Source organism: Nicotiana sylvestris, chromosome 7, assembly GCF_000393655.2.
Source record: "Nicotiana sylvestris chromosome 7, ASM39365v2, whole genome shotgun sequence".
Classification (NCBI taxonomy): Eukaryota; Viridiplantae; Streptophyta; class Magnoliopsida; order Solanales; family Solanaceae; genus Nicotiana; species Nicotiana sylvestris.
Window position 1 is genome coordinate 144,914,330 of NC_091063.1, and position 25,763 is coordinate 144,940,092.

Below are 25,763 nucleotides of genomic sequence, written 5' to 3' on the forward strand. Positions count from 1 at the left end.
AAGGAGAATAAGGGGGGGGGGGGGCGGATGGTTTAGGTATTTTTTAAGGTTTTCTCTTCTTTTTTTTTGTGTTGCTTGTAAGATAATAGAGGTGTTGGGTTATGGACTGGGTCGATCCAGTTCGAAATGGACTGGGTCATAGGGAAGGTTGGGCCATTTTTTGGGCCTGTGGCTTGAAATCGAAGAAGAGGCCCAATTTCGACTTTCTTTATATTTTTTGCTCTCTTTTATTCTTTTATTTTTTCTAAAACTAAATTATAAAAAATACTTAACTTATTATTAAGACTAAATTAAGTTATAAAAGCGCAAATTAACTTCCAATAACAATTAACGCATAATTAAGTAATAATTAAGCATAAAATTGTATATTTGGACATTAAATGCTAAAAATGCAAACGATGCCTATTTTTTGTAATTTTTATTTTTTGTAAAATAAATTTAATTACTAACAATTGTATAATTAAATCCTCATGCAAAATGCGACATATTTTTGTATTTTTTATTAATTTAACAAATAAACATGCACAGACAAATACAAATAATTATCCAAAAATGTCACAAAAATTCTCAAAATTGCACACCAAGGAAAATCATTTTATTTTGAATTTTTTGGGAGTAATTCTCATATAGGGCAAAAATCACGTGCTTACAGCTGCCCCTCTTTGCCCGAAGACACGAAGGGTTTTTGTGCAAAGATAAAGTGAGCGATTTTTGCCCATCCGAGTACTCCGTGTGAAGCATTTTTTGAAAAGGATTTGACCGAACCTTTGCTTCAGAGGTTTCCTACATATCCTGGGCTAAATATGAATCAGGTCAATGTAGTTCGGGAAAATTTGGTAGCGGGGACTACCATGGGATTACAATGCTTGTTGTTACTGCTGTTGCTGTTGCTACTTTACTGACCTCCTTATTACAACCAAAGGAAATTGAAACTGAACTAACTACTTATTCCTGTCAACCGCTAGTTACAAGATTCCTATCTATAATTCTTTTGCAACTTGATCTTGGGTCTTAGCTGATTCTGCTTGTAGACTTCGATCCAAATCTTGATGCTTGCAAGTTGTAGGCGCTTGTTTATTTCTGCAATATTGAATGAAACGGGATTGGCGGAGCTCGGGAATTTGATCCAATTTTTTGAGTGACCTGCCCTTTGTTTGTTCCAATATATGGGAACATCTTTTTTTTTCTTTTGTTCTTTTCTTCTTTTCTTTAATCTGGATTGAGACTCATCCCGTAAGTCGTCTCGATCCATGCACCTCAGGGTCAGACCTGCTGAGACAACAAAAACAAACGAACGAAATTTTCTACCCCAGTTTCTCTAGGAAAATTTCGTGAGTTAATTGTCATGAAAATTTATAGCACTGATGAGGGGATTGGAAAAAAACCTAGTCTACAAAGCGCAACTCAAGGATTGGAGCCCTAATGTCGCAAAAGGTAAAAGTGCACAACTCAGGGATTGGATCCCTAATGTTGGCTAAAGAAAGGTTGCTCAACTCAGGGATTGGAGCCCTAATGCTGACTAAATAGAAACCTGTTCAACTTAAGGATCGGATCCCTAAATTGGGAGAATTGCCAGGTTATGCTGGAAAGGGTCCACGGGTTATGCCGGAAAAGAGGTCCCTGGGTTATGCCAGGGAGGTCCACGGGTTATGTCGGGTAAGTCATCGGGTTATGCCGGAAAATTCAAAGAGGTTCCTGGGTTATGCCAGGGAGGTCCATGGGTTATGCCGGGGAAGTCATCGGGTTATGCCGGAAAAGGAAAAGAGTCCTCGGGTTATGCCGGGGAAGTCATCGGGTTATGTCGGAAAAGGGAGAAAGTCCTCGGGTTATGCTGGGGAAATTATCGGGTTATACCGAAAAAGGGAAAGAGGTCCCTGGGTTATTCCAGGGAGGTCCACGGGTTATGCCGGGAAAGGGAAAGAGTCCTCGGGTTATGCCGGGGAAGTCATCGGGTTATGCCGGAAAAGGGAGAAAGTCCTCGGGTTATGCCGGGGAAATTATCGGGTTATACCGAAAAAGGGAAAGAGGTCCCTGGGTTATGCCAGGGAGGTCCACGGGTTATGCCGGGAAAGGGAAAGAGTCCTCAGGTTATGCCGGGGAAGTCATCGGGTTATGCCGGAAAAGGGAGAAAGTCCTCGGGTTATGCCGGGGAAATTATCGGGTTATACCGAAAAAGGGAAAGAGGTCCCTGGGTTATGCCAGGGAGGTCCACGGGTTATGCCGGGAAAGGGAAAGAGTCCTCGGGTTATGCCGGGGAAGTCATCGGGTTATGCCGGAAAAGGGAGAAAGTCCTCGGGTTATGCCGGGGAAATTATCGGGTTATACCGAAAAGGGGAAAGAGGTCCCTGGGTTATGCCAGGGAGGTCCACGGGTTATGCCAGGAAAGGGAAAGAGTCCTCGGGTTATGCCGGGGAAGTCATCGGGTTATGCCGGAAAAGGGAGAAAGTCCTCGGGTTATGCCGGGGAAATTATCGGGTTATACCGAAAAAGGGAAAGAGGTCCCTGGGTTATGCCAGGGAGGTCCACGGGTTATGCCGGGAAAGGGAAAGAGTCCTCGGGTTATGCCGGGGAAGTCATCGGGTTAAGCCGGAAAAGGGAGAAAGTCCTCGGGTTATGCCGGGGAAATTATCGGGTTATACCGAAAAAGGGAAAGAGGTCCCTGGGTTATGCCAGGGAGGTCCACGGGTTATGCCGGGAAAGGGAAAGAGTCCTCAGGTTATGCCGGGGAAGTCATCGGGTTATGCCGGAAAAGGGAGAAAGTCTTCGGGTTATGTCGGGGAAATTATCGGGTTATACCGAAAAAGGGAAAGAGGTCCCTGGGTTATGCCAGGGAGTTCCACGGGTTATGCTGGGAAAGGGAAAGAGTCCTCGGATTATACCGGGGAAGTCATCGGGTTATGCCGGAAAAGGGAGAAAGTCCTCGGGTTATGCCGGGGAAATTATCGGGTTATACCAAAAAAGGGAAAGAGGTCCCTGGGTTATGCCAGGGAGGTCCACGGGTTATGCCCTTTTATTTATCAAAATGTATGAAAGAATTCTGGGTAAACTTCCTTTTGGTCGTTTTCTTGCTGCAAAGTTGTTTCAACGCTCGTGCACTTCATTTCTTTTTTGGGCTACACCTGCTTCTTGCACGGTTGCTTTGGATCGCACCTGTCTCAATTTTCCTAAACAAAGAAAAATTGTCAGTTTGAAATTGTGGTCGGTTTTGTGGCCTTCATTGTTTTTCTTGGTCCCAAGCTTCATTTCTGTTGAGAAAATTCGCCATTGATTGGCTTCCAAGGCAACCTCCTTTCAAACTGATAAGACTCAATATTTCAGGATTTCACGATGATTTGTGCGTGTACAAATCTGTTTCTTCCGTCTCACTCTTCTTGGGGATTTTGAGGTAATCAAACGCCATGATCAGTCGGGATTGGACTGACGCATCACTAAGGCCGGGTATGTTCTCCACCTCTTGCCAAACAGAGCCCTGTGAAACCGGTCCTGCCACCTTTTCTTTCTAGCATGTTTTGGGGCTTAGGGTTAAACCGAAAAGGAATCCAAAGAAAAGTAAACAAAGAACGAGAAAAATGAATTTAAAAAGAGAAGCGTCTTTTTTGGGAAAAGAAAGACTTATCTTGGAACATGCTGGCTTTAAATTGACATAACCTGCTTTTTGGACTGGATGCCCGACTCTCACGAACCTACATTTTCTCATGAACCAAACGGATCTATGTTTCCAAACCAGGGAACCTTGCCAGAACCTTCTATGGTGAAATCCACTTTCGGCCGACAACGCTCTTTGCGAGTTTTCGCTAGCCGACCTCTCTCATTTCTCTTCTTACCGTCGCCTTATAGTGCTCGTCATGAGTTTACACTAACAAGACTCTCTCATTTTGATTTCTCTGCTCGCCATTGCCTTATGGTGCCCATAGGTTTTCACCAATAAGACTCTCTCATTTTGATTCTCTCATCCTGACTGCGTCGGATCTGAGCAACTGCGTCCTTTGATTTTGAAGAAACTTTTGCCGATTGATCAGAAGGACTTGCAACAGGTTTGGGGTCAAAAGAACTTGGATCGAATTACAACTTTGGAACCGTCCAGGCGGGGTTATCGCCGAATTATTATAATGTCTGCCCCAGTTTAACTTTTTGGGGAGAATTATATTTTGGTTTTGGTGTGACTGAACCCCATAGAGAGGTTGCCTACGTATCTTTTCGGAATCAAGTCAAACGTAGTTCAAGAAATTTTGGTTTTTTTTTTTTTTAGATTCGCACTTCCGGGTTCCAAAGAGGGTAATGAAAGAAAGGTAATTGGCTCAAAGGGTTAGCAAAGGATTTGAGTGTTTGGGTAGCGGGAATGAAAGCCTTCGTCCTCTCAAATGTGCAAAAACATCGTCAGAGCAAGTTCAGACATAGTATCTTTTTACTGCATCTGCATTCACGGCTGTGTCGGGATCTTTTCCTTCAATATCACCTAGATATAATGCTCCCCTGGGCAATATCTTCCTGATGATGTATGGACCTTTCCAATTAGGAGCAAATTTTCCTTTCGCTTCCTGGTGATGTGGAAGAATGCGCCTTAACACCAGTTGACCTACTTCAAAATTCCTGGGTCGCACTTTCTTGTTGTAAGCACGAGCCATTCTTTGTTGGTACAATTGCCCGTGACAAACCGCAGCCATTCGCTTTTCATCGATCAGCGTTAACTGTTCCAAACGGGTTTTGACCCACTCACTGTCTTCAATTTCAGCTTCAACAATGATCCGGAGAGAAGGGATTTCTACCTCTGCCGGTATTACAGCCTCAGTCCCGTAAACCAACAAGTATGGGGTTGCCCCTACTGAGGTGCGTACTGTAGTGCGATATCCCAGCAGGGCGAAAGGTAACCGCTCATCCCATTGTCTGGAACTCTGGGTTGTCTTCCTCAAAATCTTTTTGATGTTTTTGTTTGCTGCTTCAACAGCGCCGTTGGCTTTGGGCCGATAAGGAGTGGAATTCCTATGCGTTATTTTGAATTGTTCACACACATCCTCCATCAAATGACTATTCAGGTTTGCTGCATTATCTGTGATTATAGTTGCAGGAATACCGAAACGACAGATAAGATTTGAATGTATGAAATCCACCACGGCTTTCTTAGTGACTGATTTGAGAGTGACAGCCTCGACCCATTTTGTGAAGTAGTCGATAGCGACCAATATGAATCTGTGTCCATTTGAAGCTTTGGGCTCAATCGGACCAATGACATCCATACCCCAGGCAACAAATGGCCAAGGTGTAGACATGGGATGCAGTTCTATGGGAGGTGCGTGAATCAGATCTCCATGCACCTAACACTGATGACACTTTCGAACGAAGCTGAAACAGTCCTTTTCCATGGTCATCCAGTAATATCCGGCCCGCAAGATTTTCTTTGCCAAAACGTACCCGTTCATATGAGGTCCACACACCCCTGCATGTACTTCATGCATGATCCTGCCTGCTTCTTCGGCGTCAACACATCTTAATAAGTTGAGATCAGGGGTTCTTTTATACAATATCTCACCGCTCAAAAAGAATCCACTTGCCTGCCACCTAATAGTTCTCTTCTGATCTCCAGTAGCATGTTCAGGGTATTCTTGTGTTTTCAAGAACCTCTTAATATCCTGGTACCATGGCTGGATACTTGGTCCTGCCTCGATTGCGTTGCAGTAACCATGCCTTTCCCTGATTTGGATTTCCAAGGGATCGTTGTGGGCATTGCCTGGATAAGGTAACATTGAAGCTAAAGTGGCAAGTGCATCGGCTAATTCATTGTGACATCGCGGGATATACCTGAACTCTACTGATCTGAACCGCTTGCTGAGATCCTCTACGTGCTGCCGGTAAGGAATAAGCTTGACATCTCGAGTTTCCCATTCACCCTGGGCTTGCCGGATAATCAAATCAGAATCCCCCATAATCAACAAATCCCCAACATCTTGATCAATCGCCATATTCATGCCCATGATGCAGGCTTCATATTCAGCTGTATTGTTCGTGCAAAAGAAACGAAGCCTAGCTGTAGCCGGATAATGTTGACCAGCAGGTGAGATCAAGATTGCCCCTATTCCTACACCTTTGGCATTTACGGCCCCATCAAAGAACATCTTCCAAACGTGAGCATTTTCCGAGACCACTTCTATGGTATTTATTTCTTCATCTGGAAAATAAGTACTCAATGGCTGGTATTCCTCATCAACCGGATTTTCGGCCAAATGATATGCTAATGCCTGGGCTTTCATTGTCGTACGGGTGACATAGACTATGTCAAATTTAGTAAGCAAGATTTGCCACTTGGCCAGTCTTCCAGTAGGCATTGGTTTCTGAAATATATACTTCAAAGGATCCATTCTGCTTATGAGGTAAGTAGTGTGAGTTTGAAGATAATGTCTCACTTTTTGGGAAACCCACGTTAAAGCACAACACGTTCTTTCCAGCAGAGTGTACTTGGCCTCGTAGCCGGTAAATTTCTTGCTCAAGTAGTAGATCGTCTGCTCCTTCTTTCCGGTTATGTCATGTTGCCCGAGGACGCAACCGAAAGAATTTTCCAAGACTGTCAGATACAAGAACAGGGGTCTCTCTGGCTCTGGCGGGACCAAAACTGGGGGATTTAAAAGATATTCTTTGATCTTGTCAAAGGCTTCTTGACATTCAGCCGTCCATTTGATCACTGCATCCTTCCTTAATAGCTTAAATATGGGCTCACACGTGCTAGTTAGCTGGGCAATGAATCGACTGATATAGTTTAACCTGCCCAACAGACTCATCACGTCTTTCTACGTTCTTGGGGGAGGTAGATCTCTGATAGATTTTATCTTTGTTGGATCTAACTCTATACCTCTCCTGCTTACTATGAAACCCAAAAGCTTGCCTGATGGGACTCTGAAGGCGCATTTGGCCGGGTTCAGCTTCAAGTCGTACTTTCTCAGTCTCTCGAAGAATTTCCTCAAGTCTTGGATATGATTGTCTCGAGTCCTGGACTTGATTATCACGTCATCCACATACACCTCTATTTCTTGATGCATCATGTCATGAAAAATGGTAGTCATGGCTCTCATGTAAGTTGCCCCAGCATTCTTCAGACCGAATGGCATAACTCGGTAACAGTAAGTGCCCCATGGTGTAGTGAATGCAGTCTTCTCAGCATCTTCTTCATCCATCAACACCTGATGATATTCAGCGTAACAATCTACGAAAGACTGGATCTCATGTTTGGCGCAATTATCAACAAGGATGTGGATGTTGGGCAATGGGAAATTGTCTTTGGGACTCGCTCTATTCAAATCTCGATAATCCACACAGACCCGAGTCTTCCCATCTTTTTTCGGCACTGGAACTACATTCGCTAACCATGTGGTGTACTGGATTACCCGAATTACTCCCGTTTTCAGCTGCTTGGTGATTTCTTCTTTAATCTTGTCACTGACATCAGTTTTGAACTTTCTTTGCTTTTGTTGAACTGGATGACAATCAGGGTGAATTGGCAATTTATGCACCACTAGATCAACGCTTAATCCTGGCATGTCATCGTATGACCAAGCAAACACATCTTTAAATTCAAAAAGGAGTTGAACTATCGCGTCTCGCGTTCTCTCGTCCGTGTGAATGCTTATTTTGGTCTCTCGGATTTCCTCAGGAGTTCCCAAATTAACTGGTTCGGTGTCATTCAGATTTGGCTTAGGTTTGTTCTCAAAGTGTTCCAATTCTCGATTTATTTCCTTAAAAGCCTCTTTTTCGTCGTATTCCATTTCTTGGTTCATTATTTCGCAGCTAGACCGCATGTTTGGATCCGGGCATGAAGTCCGCAAGCATGTCATGTTATTTAAAGCCGCATTATTAGAACTGAAAGAAATAAAACAGAAAAAATAAAAAAATCAGAGAGAATAAATAAGATAAAAGATGAAATATTTATTTCATTTCATTGAATTTTGAAGATAATAGGGTTTACATCAGAATTTAAGGACAGGAAACTAAAAGGAAATCATTCGAGTTACACCCCAAAATAACTCGTGATGCAGAAAAGGTGGCAAGACTGGTCTACCAGGATTCCCGCTTGATCGGAAACGGAGTAGCCTTCCAGTTTTGCAATTTGGCATCGGGCCCCATGTAAAGCACCTCAGCGGTGCTCGAGCCTTCTCCTGGCTGAACCATATAGGTTTCGTACAGCATTTGCCTCATAACCTCACAGATTTCTTCAATTTCCTCGGTCGTGAAGGTCTCATCCTCTCTTTCTTCATTGTACTTGGGTTTGACGAATGTTCTGTAAAGATGGGGAATTGGCTGAGATAATACCCAACCATTGCTCTTCCGTTGGTTTGCCCACATTACGTCAGCTTCTTCGGCGTAAAAACCAACACCGAAGAACTTTTCGGTGGCAGGTAATGTGATAGGTTCGGTGATACCTTGCAATGATGCCCCGAGTCCCTTTCCCAGTTTATAACCATGCCTGATCATTTCCTTGGCAACCATAACTGACGCTTTTGAGAGAAAAGGTTGAGGGTAGGGGCTTCCTTCTTCGCATTGGTCTGCGACCACAACCTCGAAAACTTGATAGACTATGTGTTCACTACCCTCCTTAGCTTCGAGGCATGGAACCGACGGGTCTCGATAAATTGAATGCTCATCCTCTCCGTGGACTATAATCTCTTGATTTTCATGTACAAATTTTACCATCTGGTGGAGAGTAGAAGGTATGGCTTCCGTCGCATGAATCCAGGGCCTTCCTAGAAGGAAATTGTAAGAAGTATCCATATCTAGGACCTGAAAGGTCACCTCAAAATCCACAGGTCCAATAGTCAAAATCAAATCGATCTCGCCTAGGGTGTCCCTTTTGATGCCGTCAAAGGCACGAACACATACGCTGTTGGGCCTGATTCTCCCTGTCTCGATCTCCATTCTTTGCAGAGTCGAAAGGGGACAGATATCTACTCCGGACCCGCCATCCAGCATGACCCTCTTCACATAGTACCCTTCACATTTAACTATTAGGTGGAGGGCCTTGTTGTGAGAGGCCCCTTCCGGGGGTAGATCATTTTTGCTGAAGGAAATTTGATTGATCATGAAGAATCTTTCTGCCATCCTCTCTAGCTGTTCCACGGTAGTTTCAATTGGGACGTAAGCTTCGTTGAGGGTCTTGATCAACACTTTTTGATGCTCAGTTGAATTCATCAATAGAGACCACAACGAGACCTGAGTGGGAGAGTTTCGGAGTTGATCAATTATATCTTAGTCCGCAGTTTTCATTTTCCTGAAAAACTCTTCCTCTTCCTCGGCGCTAACCGGTTTCTTGAGTGGGAAACGCTTCTTTATAGAATCATTCAACTCCTCCAGGTTGAGGTATTTCTCAGTTGGGTTAGTTTCATTCACTTCTCCCAGGATTTATTTTCCTTTGTAGGTTACTACCGCCTTGTTATAATTCCATGGGACGGTAGTAGGATCCGTCATGGGCCTCTGCGGCGCGCGTCCAATAATCACGGGCTCATTCAGCCTTGGTGAAATTATTGGCCCCCGTTCCGCATAGGTCCCTTTGGGCACATACATTTTAGATCCTTTGTTCAGCTCAAACCTTCTTGGAGGGCTCAATGTCACTTGTCCTTTCTTCGAACCTCGGGGGACATAAAGGACAGCATCTTTCGAGGGTACTACCTCAATTTTTGTTTCCACTGCTTTTTCTGTGTTTTGAGGGGGGTTTTTACTCTTCTTATCCACCTTTTCTTTCTTTGCATACGTCTTGGTCTCTTTCTCAATGTCGGCGATTGCAATGATGGCTTTCAAGACAGGATCAAACTCTTTATCTTCGCAGATCATCCCAATAATCGGTCCATTGTTGTGAGCTGGTAACGGATTGTTGGTCACATTAGGAATGTCTTCGTCCTTTAACACTATTCGCTTTTGTTCTATGAGGTTTTCAACAACCCTTTTCAAAGTCCAACAGCTCTCAGTGTCATGTCCTTCCACTCCAGAATGATAGGCACATCGGGCACCAGGTTGGTAAGAGGGTGACTCTGGGTTTTGCCTATTTGGGGGTACGGGTTGTAACAAACCCATTTGGACCAATTTGGGGAAAAGGTTGGAATATGATTCACCAATAGGTCTGAAGTCCATTTTCCTGGGCGGCTCTCGAGTGCGGGCGTTGTAGGGGAGATTATTTTGTGGAGGTCGGGGATTATACTGAGCTTGGTGAGGAGGTTGATTTCTTGGAAATTGAGCTCGTTTTTGGTGAAATTGTTGTTGTGGACTAATATATGGTTGTGCATTCATTACTGTGTAGGGCTGAAGGTTCATAGCATAGGCCGCATCTTGATGGGGGTAGTAGTGTTGCGAGGCTCTTTCAGAGAAATGAAATCTGGACAGATGGGGTTTTCTTACACTCAAAGTTGCCATTGTTGCTTCTTCCTTCTTCTTTCGGTTTGCTCCTCCTCCAGACCCGCCTTGGATTGCTTGGGAGGTGGCCCTTATAGCAGACTGACTCAAGATTCGCCCTGTTTTTAAACCATTTTCCACCATTTCACCGATTTTGATGGCTTCAGCAAACGGCTTTCCCATTGCAGACATCATGTTTTGATAATAATCAGCCTCTTGAGCTTGAAGGAAAACGCTGACCATTTCTGTTTCATCCATGGGAGGTTTGACTCTGGATGCTTGTTCGCGCCATTTGACAGCATATTCTCGGAAGCTCTCCGAAGGCTTCTTCTTTAGATTTGACAATGAATTCCTGCCAGGGGCAATGTCGATGTTATATTGAAACTGCCTGACAAAATCCCTAGCCAAGTAGTCCCAAATGTGCCAACGAGATACTTCCTGATCCGTATACCATTCAAAAGCAATGCCAGTCAAAGTTTCTCCAAAGTAAGCCATAAGAAGTTCTTCTTTTCCGCTCGCTCCCCGCAACTGGTTGCAGTACCTTTTGAGGTGGGCTATGGGGTCCCCATGCCCGTCATATTTCTCAAACTTTGGGGTTTTGAAACCCAAGGGCAGATGTACGTGTGGGAACATGCACAGGTCAGCGTAAGATACGCTTTTTTGCCCGCTCAGACCCTGTATATTTTTGAGAGTTTGCTCCATGCTTCTCATTTTTCTGGTCATTTCCTCTTGTTCAGGCGTTTTCTCGGCTTTCTCCTGTCCTACGATAAACTCGTACCGAGAAGGCTAAGGGTAAGCGTTGGTAGTGAACTGACTAGGTTCCAATGGAAGAGGTGGTGCTTGAAATGTGAAGGATGATGAATCGAAGTTAGGCCTGGATAAGACAGGTTGTGCCGTGGATGAACAAGGTGGAGCAGTGAATATGTTTGAAACCGCTCCGGCAGCTAACACCCGGGGGCGAGACTCAGAAGGTGTTCCAGTAAAGTAGGTTGAGATGGTAGGAAATCCCAGTGGGGTATTTAGATAACTTGTGGGGATGTTGGAGGTCCCACTTGCCCTAGGAAAAAGCTCAGGGAATCCAGGGATCGCACTTGGTGGCTCTTTTCCATTGGCCCAGGCGTCCCACATTTCCATCATGCGGAGACGCAGAATCCTATTTTCCTCGACAGTTGCTGACTCAGAAGTTGGGATGACTGAGATTGAACTTTCCTCCGAAATAGGAATCGTTGGCAGAGGAATTTCTGAAGACATTTCGACACTTCCCTTCGACCTTGTGAAATATGTATGAGCAATTCCTCTTGATTTAGCGACGGGTGGCTGAACGTTTCCTTTTGATCTCGTGAAGTATGTATGAGAGGCCAGATTACCACAAAACCAAACCACTTTTCTAGGAACCTGAACTTATCAGCAAACATGACGGTTAGTTTAAAACAAATAACAGACAGGTAATCTCACATTGGGGTGTGATGCACCTATACAGTCAGGGGAGTTTCTACATGCTTGTAACAAAAACATGTGTCATTCCGGCTTCTCCTTAGGCTTTTCTTTTATTTATCACCATTTTTCTTTCTTTGTTTTTTTATATTTTATTATTTGCAGTTAAAAATGTGACCGGATCCGATGAGGATTGCCTACGTATCACGATGCCGCGTGAATCAGATCTTGCGTAGTTCGGGATAGAGGAGTGTAAAAGAAGCACACATTTTATTACTAAAGCAATCTATTACAACCAACATTTGAAAAAAGGGGAAAATAAACAAACCTTGAAAATAAGTGCAGATTCAAACAAACTAATGCACCCTGATGCGAAAAGATGGACAGAAGATGCTAAGATGCAGACTCGACCTATGAATACATCAAGGTTTCGAGAATTGGCGCCCGCGGGGCATCGTTCGGCCTCGCCGCGGTCTTAGGTGTGAGATCCCTTTCAAGTTGTTCCAGCTCATGCATGGTTTGCTTGACATATACCATCACTGCCGAGAGAACGGTAATGGTGGTCATGTTTTCACACCGTAGACATCTTCTGATGATGGCATGGGCAATGGTCCTGATCTTATCCCTGGTTCGCCTCTTCTCTTTGAGTAAGTGCTCTATTTGATCATTACGGGCTGTCATAACCCGAGAATCCTGGAGGCATTGATTTTGCCACTGCCGAATTTCTACTTCCATATGGGCTAAAAGCTTGCGGCAATGTCTATTTTCAACTCCTAGGGTTCGGGTTTGCTCAAACGCTCTGTCCGCCTTTTCCTTCAGATTGGCAATGGTTCGCTCGTGATCCCTTTCCAACTGCTGTAGGTGTCGCTTACGTTTTTTTGTCTTTCTTACCCAGTTTGCCTCGAGCCCCGCTATGGTATTTTCTGACTCAGTCCGGCGCTCCCCAATTTCCGTCCTTAGAGCTTTTATCAATCGTTCATCCGACCGGCTCCTTTGTTGGTTATTAGCATCTAACCTCATTTGTTTGATCCGGGCCTTGCCAATCTCTTTCTTTTGCAGATAACCTCTTTCTTTTGCCAACCAATCCCACTGCTTTTGCGATGACTCGGCGAAATTCAAGATGTGGGGTTTTTTAGTCGGCCTTTCGTGTTCGAGTTCTCTTCTGTACCATGCAAGGTAACCTGGCGCCATTTCACTTTTGGCCCGATCCTGCACACAAGTATCTGCTTTCAAATATTGACATTCATTCCAGATCTGGCGGATTTTTGCTTCAGGAAATTGTCCGTCAGGGCTTATCTCAATTGTTTGAGCACTAAGATCTTCCTCGTGTGGCACTATCTGATATCTTCCGAGTTGTCTCAAGACTCGGCAGGGCGCGTAAGGTTGAATGCTCTTAAGTCCCATCAGTAGGAAATGAGTTCTAGTTGCTGGCATATACATGATCTCATCAACAGGAAACCATCCCAGTGTCCACTGTATTTGGCTGGCAGTAAGAGCTTGAAAGAATGAAGTCCATGCCATAACTCCTTTGGGTAGACTGATCTCTTTGGTTCTCGTGTAAAACTCTTCTATGCAAGTCTTCTCCGAAGAAACATGGCTCAAAAATTCGGAACGATGGCAGAGATGTTCAGTCATCCATATTTGTAGCAGCAAGTTACAACCTTCGAAGAAATTCCCTCCGGCTTTGCAGGCTGTGAGAGCTCGAAAGATATCGGATACCACCATAGGCGCGAGAGTACTGTCATTTTGAGTGAGCAAAGTACTGACGACCCCGGATATTTTCAGATCAATATTCCCATCTTTCCTCGGAAATACCAGAAGGCCCAAAAATGTTATCATGAAAGCCACCCGTCTGTGCTTATCCCACTTCTGACGACTTCCTTTGCTGCATAGCTTGTTAATCGGATTGTTGAATCCTCCTACATGACCATACCTGTCGTATATGAAGCATGGATTACAGAAACCGGCGGCCAAATCTGGGTTATGGACCGTCCTGGGTATTTTTAGTGAGTCTAGAAATCGATGCACCGTGACAGCTCTTGGGGCGACCAGGTATCTTTGCCTTAATGGAAGTTCAGCATTTCCGATGTACCCAGCCATTTCCTCCAGAGTTGGGGTGAGTTCAAAATCGGAGAAGTGGAAAACATTGTGCGCTGGGTCCCAGTAAGTGACCAAAGCTCTTATGATATCTCCCCGAGGCTGGATTTCCAGTAAACCCGTGAGACCTTTCAGATATTTCTTGACCTCATCTTGTCCTTCAAGACCTAGATCATTCCACCATAGCCGTAACTGTACAGGAATTTTAGTCATTATTGAAAAGTGATCATTTTGCATTGTGCTCATCCTGCACATTTATTAAGGTGATTATGCCAACGGAAAACTTTTATTAGACTCAAAAAAAAACTATCTATGTTTTTTTTTTTAGTTTTTTTTTTTTTTTTTAAAAGATTTTGTAGTCAAAATAATGGACTCGGTTTTCAAATGCGGCCCTTTAGCACTTCGGGAACGAAGATTTTAAGGCTGCGAGGATCAATCGGTCAAAAATAAAAACGATGACCAAAGATGACCGTTTATGCAATGTTAGCCTTCCGTCGTTCCTTTCGGGAACATTCGGCTGTTTTTGACAATAAAAACATCACTTGATTTTTTTTTAGAATGGTGACACGACATTGGGAACATGGCCTCACAGAGCCTCGGAACGAGGATTCCAAGGCTGTCAGGCAAATTGGTCAAAGTTCAAAAATGACAAAAAATGGATGTTTGTGCAAAGTCAGCCTTCCGGCGTCCCTTTCGGGAATATTCGGCTATTCTTGACAAAACAGCATCACCCTCTCATTTATGATGAAGTTAAAAAATTCTGACATTTTGGCTATTTCTGAAAAAGGGGAGGTTGGACCCGATGAGGGTTGCCTACGTATCTCACACCCTGTGAGAATCAAACCGGCGTAGTTCGGTCCGATCAGGCGTAGAGTAAAAATAAACTAAATCCCTTCTGACTACAATCTTTAAAGGAAAGAAGTCTGGATTTTTTTTTTTGTTTTTTTTTTATTATTATTTTATTTTGTTTAATTTTTTAAGGAAATATTTATGAATTTTAAACTTCTTTTCACCTTTTTTTTTATCGAAAATCTTTTAAAATGGAACAAAAAATATTTTTTTTGAGTTTTGAATTTTCCCCCTTTTTTACTTTTAAATAAATACCCGTTTTCGGATTTTGAAAGTAATTATGGGATTTTTTTTTATGTTTTTTTTTTTATATATAAATCAAACTAAAAGACAAATTTTGTTTTCGTTTTGTTTTCTTTTTTTTTTTTAAGAAAATTCTGGTGAGGTTTTGACACTACTTGGACATTGGTTTTATCTTTTCCAAAATAAGTAATTATCTCCCTACGCTGCTATTGTTTTTTCTTTTTTTTTTGAAATTTTTTTAGAAACCGGTCAGTACGCAGATCTGAAGCAAATAAATGCGCCAACAAACGGGATGCAGCAGGATGGTCTTTTTATTTCAGGTTGCCTGTCCTAGACGGACCCAACCCCTGTGTTGAGTCCCCTACGTCAAATGCAATATGATGCAAATAAGCATTCCTACTAGGGATCCGGCATGAGGTTTCGTTATACTAGGTTTATAACCAGGGTATATGTTCTAGACTGTGTACCCGAGCGGACAACTCGAGTCGAGGAGGGGGCTACGTACCGGGGACCCGCGAGATCGTCCGGTTTTGTAACTTGTCCAGCCTCTTTCTTATTTCAGGTATTGACACTAACAGAAAGGGGAGTCTCGACCAGCGAGCTTCTCCCCGGAGGTAAGAAGAGAAGGATTTCGGCACATTTTATATACAGTTCAGATAATATCAAAGCGGTAAAAAACAACATTTAGCACGTTATGCCAAAACATGTAATAAAGATCAGATAATAAAGCCAAAGATAACAATTATTCTAAGCTCGAATTCTTGAACCCTGAACCAGTGGTTCTGGGTTCGGGTCCCCAGCAGAGTCGCCAGAGCTGTCACACCTCCTTTTTGCGCGCCCGCCCCGAAGGGTAAAATGCGCGAGGGAGTTTTTCCAATTTAAGTGACAATATTCGAAATGGGATTATTTATTTAATTCAGAGTCGCCACTTGGGAAAGATTTGGCTTTTGGTGTCCCAAGTCACCGGTTTATCTTGAATCCCAAATCGAGGAAAATATTCGACTTTCCAAATGAAGTCTGCGAACCAGAAATTCTAAGTAAGGAATTCTGTTGACCCGAGGGAAGGTGTTAGGCACCCTCGAATCCCGTGGTTCTAGCACGGTCGCTTAAATTGTTATAATGGCTAGATATCTGATTTAATACATGTTATTACTTATGTGCTTTCATTAAGTTTAAACCGCTTTTATTATTATTTATTTTTTATGGAATTGCAACGTCGTAAAAATGCATTTCGAACCACGTCACAATCAATGCGCCCATGGTTGTTAATACATTCCGACTCCGTTGAGATTTGGATTTGGGTCACATAAATGCGCACCCGAATTTAAGAAGGTAAGATTATTAAAATGCACGCCTGAAGCAATTATCGTATTATTATTTCTGGGTAAGGCCGTGGAATTTTGCTAAACGGCTCATCCCGAAGTCTAAGTAATTTTAATTAAACATTTATCGAGGGCCCCGCAATTTGTGCGTTTTATTTGGCGAGGCTCATCTCATTTATTTTTATCAGGATAATCCTAAAGTGCCTACATTTTCTATTAAAATTGTCTCTACAAAAATGAAAGAGAAAAGGTCTTAATTTTTTTACATGCTTGAGTTGTTATAGTTGAGTTTCGAATATGATTCGTAAATTCTGAAAAAATGATACAAGCAAGGCAGTCCGTTGCCAATACGGGCCCAGGCCCAACGTATATGGCATTAAACTAAACCTGGGCTTCACGTATTACTACCTAATTACATTATACTAGGCATGTTCTCAGTTTGTCAAATTAACAAAAAAACTTGGCAATCTAATTTTAATCCTAAAACAATTACATGCTGGAATTAACCAATATTATTTAACTAAACAATTTTCTTACAAGTTCCGAAATGGTCTATTCGTTTGATTTTTAACTTAGACGGAGTTACTACACCATTTATTTATTTTTAAGCAATATATAGATAGTTCATCCGTTAAGCTATCGTTGGATGTTCCACTATATATACATTAAATAGCTACATGATTCCGATTTTTGTAAGCTAAATAATTTATATATACAAATAAAATTAAGAATATAATTCAAAATAAATTTAGAACTTCAATTCTTCATTTTTCGTATTCATGCTTCCTGTTTCAGTTTACAATAATCAGCGTGTCAGTTGTGTACCTGATATTGGAAGCAAAAGAAAAGTGAGAGATCAGCAGAAATTCAGTAGCATACAACAACAGCAATCCCAGCAACTAGTAACAACCAGCGACGAGAAACTTAGTGACAGATTTTAAAATCAAGACAAAATCCAGAAACAACAACAACCAACGGACAGAAGCAAAGGGAAACTTTTCAGATTTTTGAAAGACTAATTAGTGTTTAACCCTTAATTTCTCAATCCGTATCTCAGAATATTTGGATTGTATATCAGGTGTATATTCTTCTTCTTTTGAATTTCCAGAATGTTTTTCTTTTTGTTTTTCTAAAGTCTTAGTATTTTTTTTCGGAATTTCCTCTCTTAAATTTTTCTTCCTCTCTAATCTGATTCAAGACTTCTCTATATATCCCCAACCCATAAATCTTTTAATCAATTAAAATCAACTCATTTTCTCTACCAAACTCATTATCTTCCCACTCATCCCCATTACATTAAATAAATATATCACACCACCCCATTATATTTTGTCCCTCATGCCTAACATAAACAAATACAAGATTCCCCACACTAAAATTTGTCTTGTCCCCCCTTTATATTAAATAACTATATCACAACCCACCCCATTTTATTTTGTCCTCCATGCTTAACATAAAGAATTACAAAATGTTCAATTACCAAACTACCCCTCCGACCTTATTGCAATTACCATTTTACCCCTGAACGTACTACAAATTACCAAACTAAACCATCAGCTATAACAATCAATTAATCAAACTTAACCAAAATATAGACAATATGATCAATTTCTAACAATGTTCAAACAACAAATCACATGAACATGATTTCTTCAATATTTCAACAATAAATCACATGAACATGATTTCTTCAACATTTCAAACAACAAATCACATGAACACAAATTGAACAACAAAGAACAACTAAAAATTTGATTGAACAATATTTTAGCAACAAACAAACCTATTTTTTTTTTCAAATTTAACAACAACAAAACAAACAAGTATATTCAGATTTCTAAATTCAATAATATTGAACTTAAAATCAACTCTTACAACATTATAACAAACAATTCCTATATTAAACTTAAACAAGATTATGAGACAAATTCAAGAAATAATCATAAATGATAAACAAAAAATCAAACTATACAAATTTCGGATTCAAGATCAACCAAACAAAGTATGAACATGAATGAAAATATTCAATAACAATAACAAACAAACTTTGTTCAAACTTCGAATTAAACTTAAACAAAACAAATAAACATATTCAAATTACTAATCTTCAAATAGTCAATTAAATCCAACCAAAATTATAACAAAGATATATGATCCAAAATTAAGAAGCAAAACATTAACTTCACATTAAATTATTAAATTAAAAACGAACTTCAAACAAAGATGAACATGAATTAAATCTATTTTTAAACAACAAAACATGACGGATTCACATGATTTAAACAATGTTAACAATTTCTGAAAATACATAAAACACATGAAACAAATTGAAGAAACAATTAATTTAAACTTCAATTTGAATCTAACAAACATTAAACTAACAATTCCTTTTTTACAAAAATGAATAAAATTAACATGAAATAAACATGAAAAATAACTAATTAATTTCTCATTTAAATCTAAAAATTAAATTAACAAAGCACATGAACAAACTAGAAAATTATTTCAACGACGAACAAACAAAACAAGAATCGAATCATTTAACGATTTTGGATCCGAAAAATATCAAACAAAAATATGGACAAAAATAAAACTTAGAACAACTAACCGTAAATGACCAACAACGAACATCGAACGAACTCTAAATGAAACCAACGAAACTTTGACATAACGAAGAAGACGAAGCAAGAGCCGAAGCAGGAACATGAAGCAGCAGCGCCGGCAGCAGCAACGGCGACCCAGCTCCGACGAACCAGCAGCGGTAGCAGCAGCACGATGGAGGAAACAGAAACAGCTGCCACGACTAGGCAGCCATGGGTTACGAGCAGCAGCAGCATGGCGGGGAAGAGTGTGCTCGTGTGAGTGTGTTGACGCGGCTGTGTATGTGTGTGTTGATGAGGAGCTTGGAGGTGGGGAGGTGACGAAGACGAAGAAGAAGGTGAAGCAGCAGCTACAACGCTGCGTTATGCACGACGACGAGGATGAAGAAGACGATGGGTTCTTGGAAGATCTCAACACAAAGTTAGCATCTTTACAAGAAGGTGAAGTGGGTGGTCGTTGGAGCAGGAGGATGACGATGGTGGACTGCTGGTCGTAAGGTGGTGGTTTGGGTGTTGAGGATGGAGGGGCAGCCATTGATGCTAGGGAGGGGAGCTTGAGGAAGAAGAAGGAGAATAAGGGGGGGCGGATGGTTTAGGTATTTTTTAGGGTTTTCTCTTTTTTTTTTTGTTTTGTGTTGCTTGTAAGATAATAGGGGTGTTGGGTTATGGACTGGGTCGACCCAGTTCGAAATGGACTGGGTCATAGGGAAGGTTGGGCCATTTTTTGGGCCTGTGGCTTGAAATCGAAGAAGAGGCCCAATTCCTACTTTCTTTATATTTTCGCTCTCTTTTCTTCTTTTATTTTTTCTAAAACTAAATTATAAAAAATACTTAACTTATTATTAAGACTAAATTAAGTTATAAAAGCGCAAATTAACTTCCAATAACAATTAACGCATAATTAAGTAATAATTAAGCATAAAATTGTATATTTGGACATTAAATGCTAAAAATGCAAACGATGCCTATTTTTTGTAATTTTTATTTTTTGTTAAAACAAATTTAATTACTAACAATTGTATAATTAAATCCTACATGCAAAATGTGACATATTTTTGTATTTTTAATAATTTAACAAATAAACATGCACAGACAAATACAAATAATTATCAAAAAAAATGTCACAAAAATTCTCAAAATTGCACACCAAAGAAAATCATTTTATTTTGAATTTTTTGGGAGTAATTCTCATAGAGGGCAAAAATCACGTGCTTACAGTCATTGGATACTTTTTTTTTTGCTATAACTCTGCATGTCTATAATGCCTGCTTTAATATCCATAATACTTTCCTAGCATGTAGTTATCTTTACACTGCTTATTTTAGTATATGTTTATTCCCTCTTTGCTGATGTCAAAAAAGGGGGAGAAAGAACTGTACATTGCAGGAGTCGACTGAAGAAAGAAAGAACCTAACAGTTCGCAGAATCAACTATAGTATGCAGCACTTGTTTAGGGGGAGACGACTACATTGCAGGGGGAGTCGACTGAATAATACCGCACTCATTGAGGGGAAGTCGATTGCAAGAACTACAGGGAAGTCAACTGTTGTTTATATATTATTTTTGTCGTCATCAAAAAGGAGGAGATTGTTAATTATAAGTTTCAAGGATGGAAAATAATATATTACATTTGGTGTAGGGTCTCAAGGAATATATTAATGGGATTCAAGAAGCAATATCAGGCAAGAATAGATCAAGGAAAAGAATTAACGATCACTAACGCAAAAGGAAGAAGCAGCGGAGATCCCGCAAGAATAGTCAATTAGAGATTGACGGAAGCTAACAAGGAAAAGAATCAGTGATGAAAAAGGAAGAAACAACGGAGATCCAGCAAGAATAATCAATTAAAGATTGACGAAAGCTATTACTAGAAGGCCCTATATCAAAGGGAAGCGCGATCCCTGAAGCAAAAAATCATGGGATCCAGCGGATATGACTCAAATAACACAGAGATATGCCCATCCGATGGAAAGTTCGTCAAGACCATAAATCAAGGAAGATCAACGAGAACTTGACTTTATTCTTGGAAAGAATCAATTTATGATCCCTTTAAAGGATCAACGCCCTTGAGTTTGCGATCTCTCAAGATTCTTGAAGGCCTCATGGAAAGCATATATACAGATGTTCTAGACTTGAAAATGATATACTTTGAACAAACTATCTTCCCTCTTTTTGTTTTACTCCAAACAAGCATTGTAGTTCCTTTAGATCTGCTGTGTAACTAGTGAGAGAAGAAAAAGAGATAAACACTGGTGAGGCGTTGTATCAAGAAAAGAAAAGAGACATAAAGACTAAGTTGTTGGTGTAAAGCTCCATCATTTACTCTGTACTCAAGAAATATCGATCACTAAAAGAGAACACCCTTGCAACCTAAGGGACTGGACTAGGATTCACATTGAATCCGAATCAGTATAAAAATTCTTGTGTCTTTTTTTCCTGCATTTTATTTCTGTATTTACTATTATCCTGTTCTTATTTCTAGTCAACTAATTAGTAAACTAGTCAATTACTTATAAAAAGTTTTTAAATAAGCAATTCACCCCGTGCACTTTCACTGATTTTTCTGTGTTGACTGCGTAATTCACCCCGTGTACAAGGTAGTGCTGTTTATATAAGAGAATTTAGCCGCGAACAGGCTCAAAGCCACTATCTGATTATGCTCCAAATTCTGTATATAAAACTTAGGTACGATCTAGCTGAGATGGGCTGGTGTGCGGTGTATTTGGCTTACCGTCAGGGACTGATGTAGGGGTTTAGTTATGGTTTATTCGAGTAGCTTTGGCTCGAATTCTATATATATGTTAAAAATTCAGTAAATAAGTGCAAAAATTGTTTTCGCCTCAGTAAATCAAATGACTTGGGGGTAGAATCTCGAATTTGAACTCATAAAGTTCAAATCTTGAATCCATCTCTATTGGCAGACATCACTTGCTCACCAACTTCTTTTCTCACTCTCAACAGCGTGCTTTGTGGGTAATAGACTATGCGTTTTTTGGCTGAAGAGTCCAACTGATAGCCTTGTCCTTGGTCCACATAGGCTGAAATCATATTCAGCTATTTTGGAGCTCAAAATTTGGTGTTGACAGTATCCGATAGTTTTTCTTTAGAGAAATCATTCCAAAGAAATTTCAACAGCTCACTGATTTTACCCCTTGCTGTTGCGCTCCTTTTTATCAACTTTTGCAACTTTTATGTGGAGGCAAGCACTAGAAGAGATACAGACCTGGTAAAACATGAAGTGCAGAAAACAATCTGTTTTCATCAGCAAAGTTGGAGCCGCTCCACTAAGGATCTTTAGGCATGACGCGGCTGCATTTTCATATAGACATACAAAAAATTACTAGACATTCTGCAATTGGTTTTTCCATCTTGAACAAGCACATGCATCTTCCTTTGGCAGATCATCGCCAAGACGCCAATTTACTCATCTTCACTGCCCTTGATTTTCAAGACAGTATCAACTCTACGATTAAACAGGAACCAAAACTAGCACTTATTCCATCAATTGTTTTTGCACTCATGAAAATTAATTTTGATTTCAGAGGGCTCCAGCCTTTTGTTATGTGTTTTTTTCGGGACCTGAATATGACTTCCATCTACTCGAGAAGTCTCTTGCTACGTGCTCTTCGGGTAATATGTAATGTATGCTTATCTCTCTCATGGCACTGAATATTCAAGCTTGAATCTGGTTTCTAATGTAGTATAACCACAAAACTCGTTTCTTCTAAATAGACATTTTGAAGAAGTCATTAACCAAGTGTGGCACTTGTAAAACTACTATGGAGTATAAACATTGTAACTTTTTCTTTGACGAGCGCTACAAACGGTAACAAGTTATTATCTTTGCTTTACATCTGTACTCAAACTGAAGGTGTAATAGAAATGTTACCCATGATGTTTTGCTCCAGTTCATGTTGGAAAAACAGAGAAAGCCGTGAGGTTTGAGGTATGTTAAGAAACACTATTTTTAAGTATACTTTGCCATCTGTAACATATTCTCCAAGATTGAACAAACTGTTCTAGTTGAAAATTAGAGCAGAAATAATATTAATTGGTAAGGTAAAACCCAACAGAGAAGCAGAAGGAAAAAATTATTTCACCATTTCAAAGACACAACAATTCTACGGGAAAAACCAACACATACATCATCTCAAGGATTTCATTACATAGTCATATTATCTCGATTTGTTTACAGAGAACATTCTTTAAATGGCCACATTTAGTGGTTTGACGTACATTTTGTAAAATGCAAGTATTTTTTCTCTAGGTGGCAGATTTTCCTTGATAAAACTAAAGCTTATCACATCTTCAGACCAGGCACATATATTTGGAAATTCCTCTTTGGTCAATATGTCCACTTTCAATGCTTCGTGAATAATTCCAAGCCAATAAGTTATCAAAATTGAAACAATCTCAATATATCCAACTCTGTTTACTGCAAAGAAGTTCTTATCTTTGATAATTTCATTCTCAAGAAGTTTAAGGAGTTCATGAAGTTCTCCCCTGGCTTTCTCCCTTACTTCATTGTTGCTTTCATAACAAAGTTCCTTCATCTCTGGCAAACACTGAGATTGGACAATAAAACTTGTTATTACATGAAAATGATGATTTTGAAAGAAAATATTTCAAGATTGGTTGTGTTTGGTATGAACAAAAATATTTTTATGGAAAATGTTTTTTTAGAAATAAGTCATTTGTGTTTGGTAGCCAGAAAATATTTTCAAGGAAAACATCTTTCGCCAGAAGAAAATGACATCCCTCACTTTTTTGGGTTGTAGTCATTAGATTTCCTCCACAATTATCTCAATTCGTAACTCTATTTCACCATTTTAAGAAATACTACATTATTATTAGCTCCGGTTTGGTCATCAATTTTGGCTTCATTTTTTTAAAAAAAAAAAAGAGTTGAAAATAATATTTGTTTATAAAATATGATCATGTTTTGGGAAAAAAAATTTCAAGTTCCCAAAAATAATGTTTGAAAACGTACCTTTTCATCCAAAAAGTTAGCCCAGAAACGTGCCATTGCTCTCTGATTGAGATCTTTTGGTAGAAGATGGGTTTCATCTTTCCAAGTTTCATCAATATATTCAAGAATTACAAGAGACTCAGCAATTGGCTTCCCATTGTGTAAAAGTACAGGAATCATTTTATATACAGGATTATATTTGAGAAGTGTAGCACTCTTGTTTGATAGATCTTCTTCAATATACTCATATTGAATACCCTTGAGTTTCAGAGCAATCTCAACTCTTACACTAAAAGGACTTGCCCAAGAACCCAACAATTTTATGTCTTCCATCTTTCACTTATTAATTGCTCAAGATTCTTGGCTTTGTTTGTGATACTGTCTTCTTTACTTTTGTCTTCTTATTGTACAGGATTTTGAATCAGTCTTATTTTCATCAAATCCATATTTTACAGCTGTCTCGAAAGATGACTTGTGTGCTTATGTCACACACTTCATCAACTCTGATGGCTTTCTTTTTTTTCCTCTTCTTTTTGTTGTTACATAATTACACAGTCAAGTTTGAATTTTTCTTTAGAGGTATATATGGTAGGGTGTATAAGAATAACACCGAATATAATGTATTAGTAATGGTAAGATTCAGAATAGTTATGATGAGATTATTTATTATCAATTGTTTGGTTTGGCGTACTAAAGATTTTGAAAGGATAATTCTGTCTTTATACATGCTTATCCATATATTAAAAATCATAATATTACTAATGTCATGGTTCACTATGTATAAGCACACAAGCAGAGAGAGTTAACTAGCACACAATCACACACAAAGTAAATAGAGAAGAAAAATCAACACAAGGATTTAACGAGGTTCGGCTAAGCCTAATCCTTGAGGCAAAAACAGAGAGAATTTTCCACTATGAATGAGAAGAAAGACACAGTACAATCTATAGAATCCTCAACTACAACCTCTATATATAGATCCCAAAAGGTCCCAAACATATATGAGAAAGATTTCCCAATTTGACAAGGACTATAGGTTTTCCTTTCCCAAAACTATTAGGACAATGAGTTTTTCTAAACCTATAGAGACTATGGGTTTCTTAAAAATACAAGGAAATAATTCAAGCCACAAATAACAAATCTTCTCCTTGGCTTGAATTCTCTTCATCAACAGGAACAACGGTTCTCTATCTTGCCCTCAGCCCTCGCAAGGGCTCTATTGATTGCTGCACGCATCAACCAAGTCTAGGCAACGCCTAAACTTGTTAAGAGACTTAACTCTTCAGCCATAGCACTAATCCGTCGATTTGGTTCTATACCCGAAATAGCTTTTGGATAGCTATAACACTCAAACGCATCAACGGTCTCTGCAACTACCAAAGCAAATCCCACAGGATTTGTATATCCAAGAAGATTCCCATCAACTACGCTTGCAAACCTTTGTGGTCGATTGATCACTCTCTTCTCTCTGTATGTTGCAATGCTATATGGTTGTTGTTGCGCAGGTGCATCAACATTATCGTCTTGATCAATATTTTGCACCTCCTCCACTTCCTCTACTTTAGAACTACTGGGCTAAGCTAGTGGAGATTCAATTTCTAGCTCTATGCGGTCACTGACACTACGATCTGTTTCTACTATTGCCTTCTCCCTTTGACTGTCCAGTGAGGCAGATTCATTGAATGTTATATCCCTACTGATAATTAGCGTGGAGTCTTTTGATATGTGCACCACAACCTATAACCTTTCACTCCAGTTGCATACCTTAGAAATATGCACTTCTTTTCCATCGGCTCAAGTTTTCCATCCCTCACATGAGCATAAGCAGGACAACCAAATATCCCTAAATCGGTAGGCGAAACGGACCATACCTCAAAAGGAGTT

General features: G+C 40.1%; 1 protein-coding gene across 1 annotated transcript; it reads right to left on the bottom strand.

Annotated features, from left to right (window-relative positions):
• Positions 1-22,984: 22,984 nt before the first annotated feature.
• On the bottom strand, positions 22,985-24,275 carry LOC104235263 (glutathione S-transferase U8-like). Its single transcript, XM_009788984.2, has 2 exons — positions 23,901-24,275; positions 22,985-23,475 (listed from the first exon to the last, which is right to left on the bottom strand). The coding sequence occupies exons 1-2, from the start codon at positions 24,210-24,212 to the stop codon at positions 23,116-23,118; spliced, it is 672 nt and encodes a 223-aa protein (XP_009787286.1). The 5' UTR covers positions 24,213-24,275; the 3' UTR covers positions 22,985-23,115.
• Positions 24,276-25,763: the final 1,488 nt, after the last annotated feature.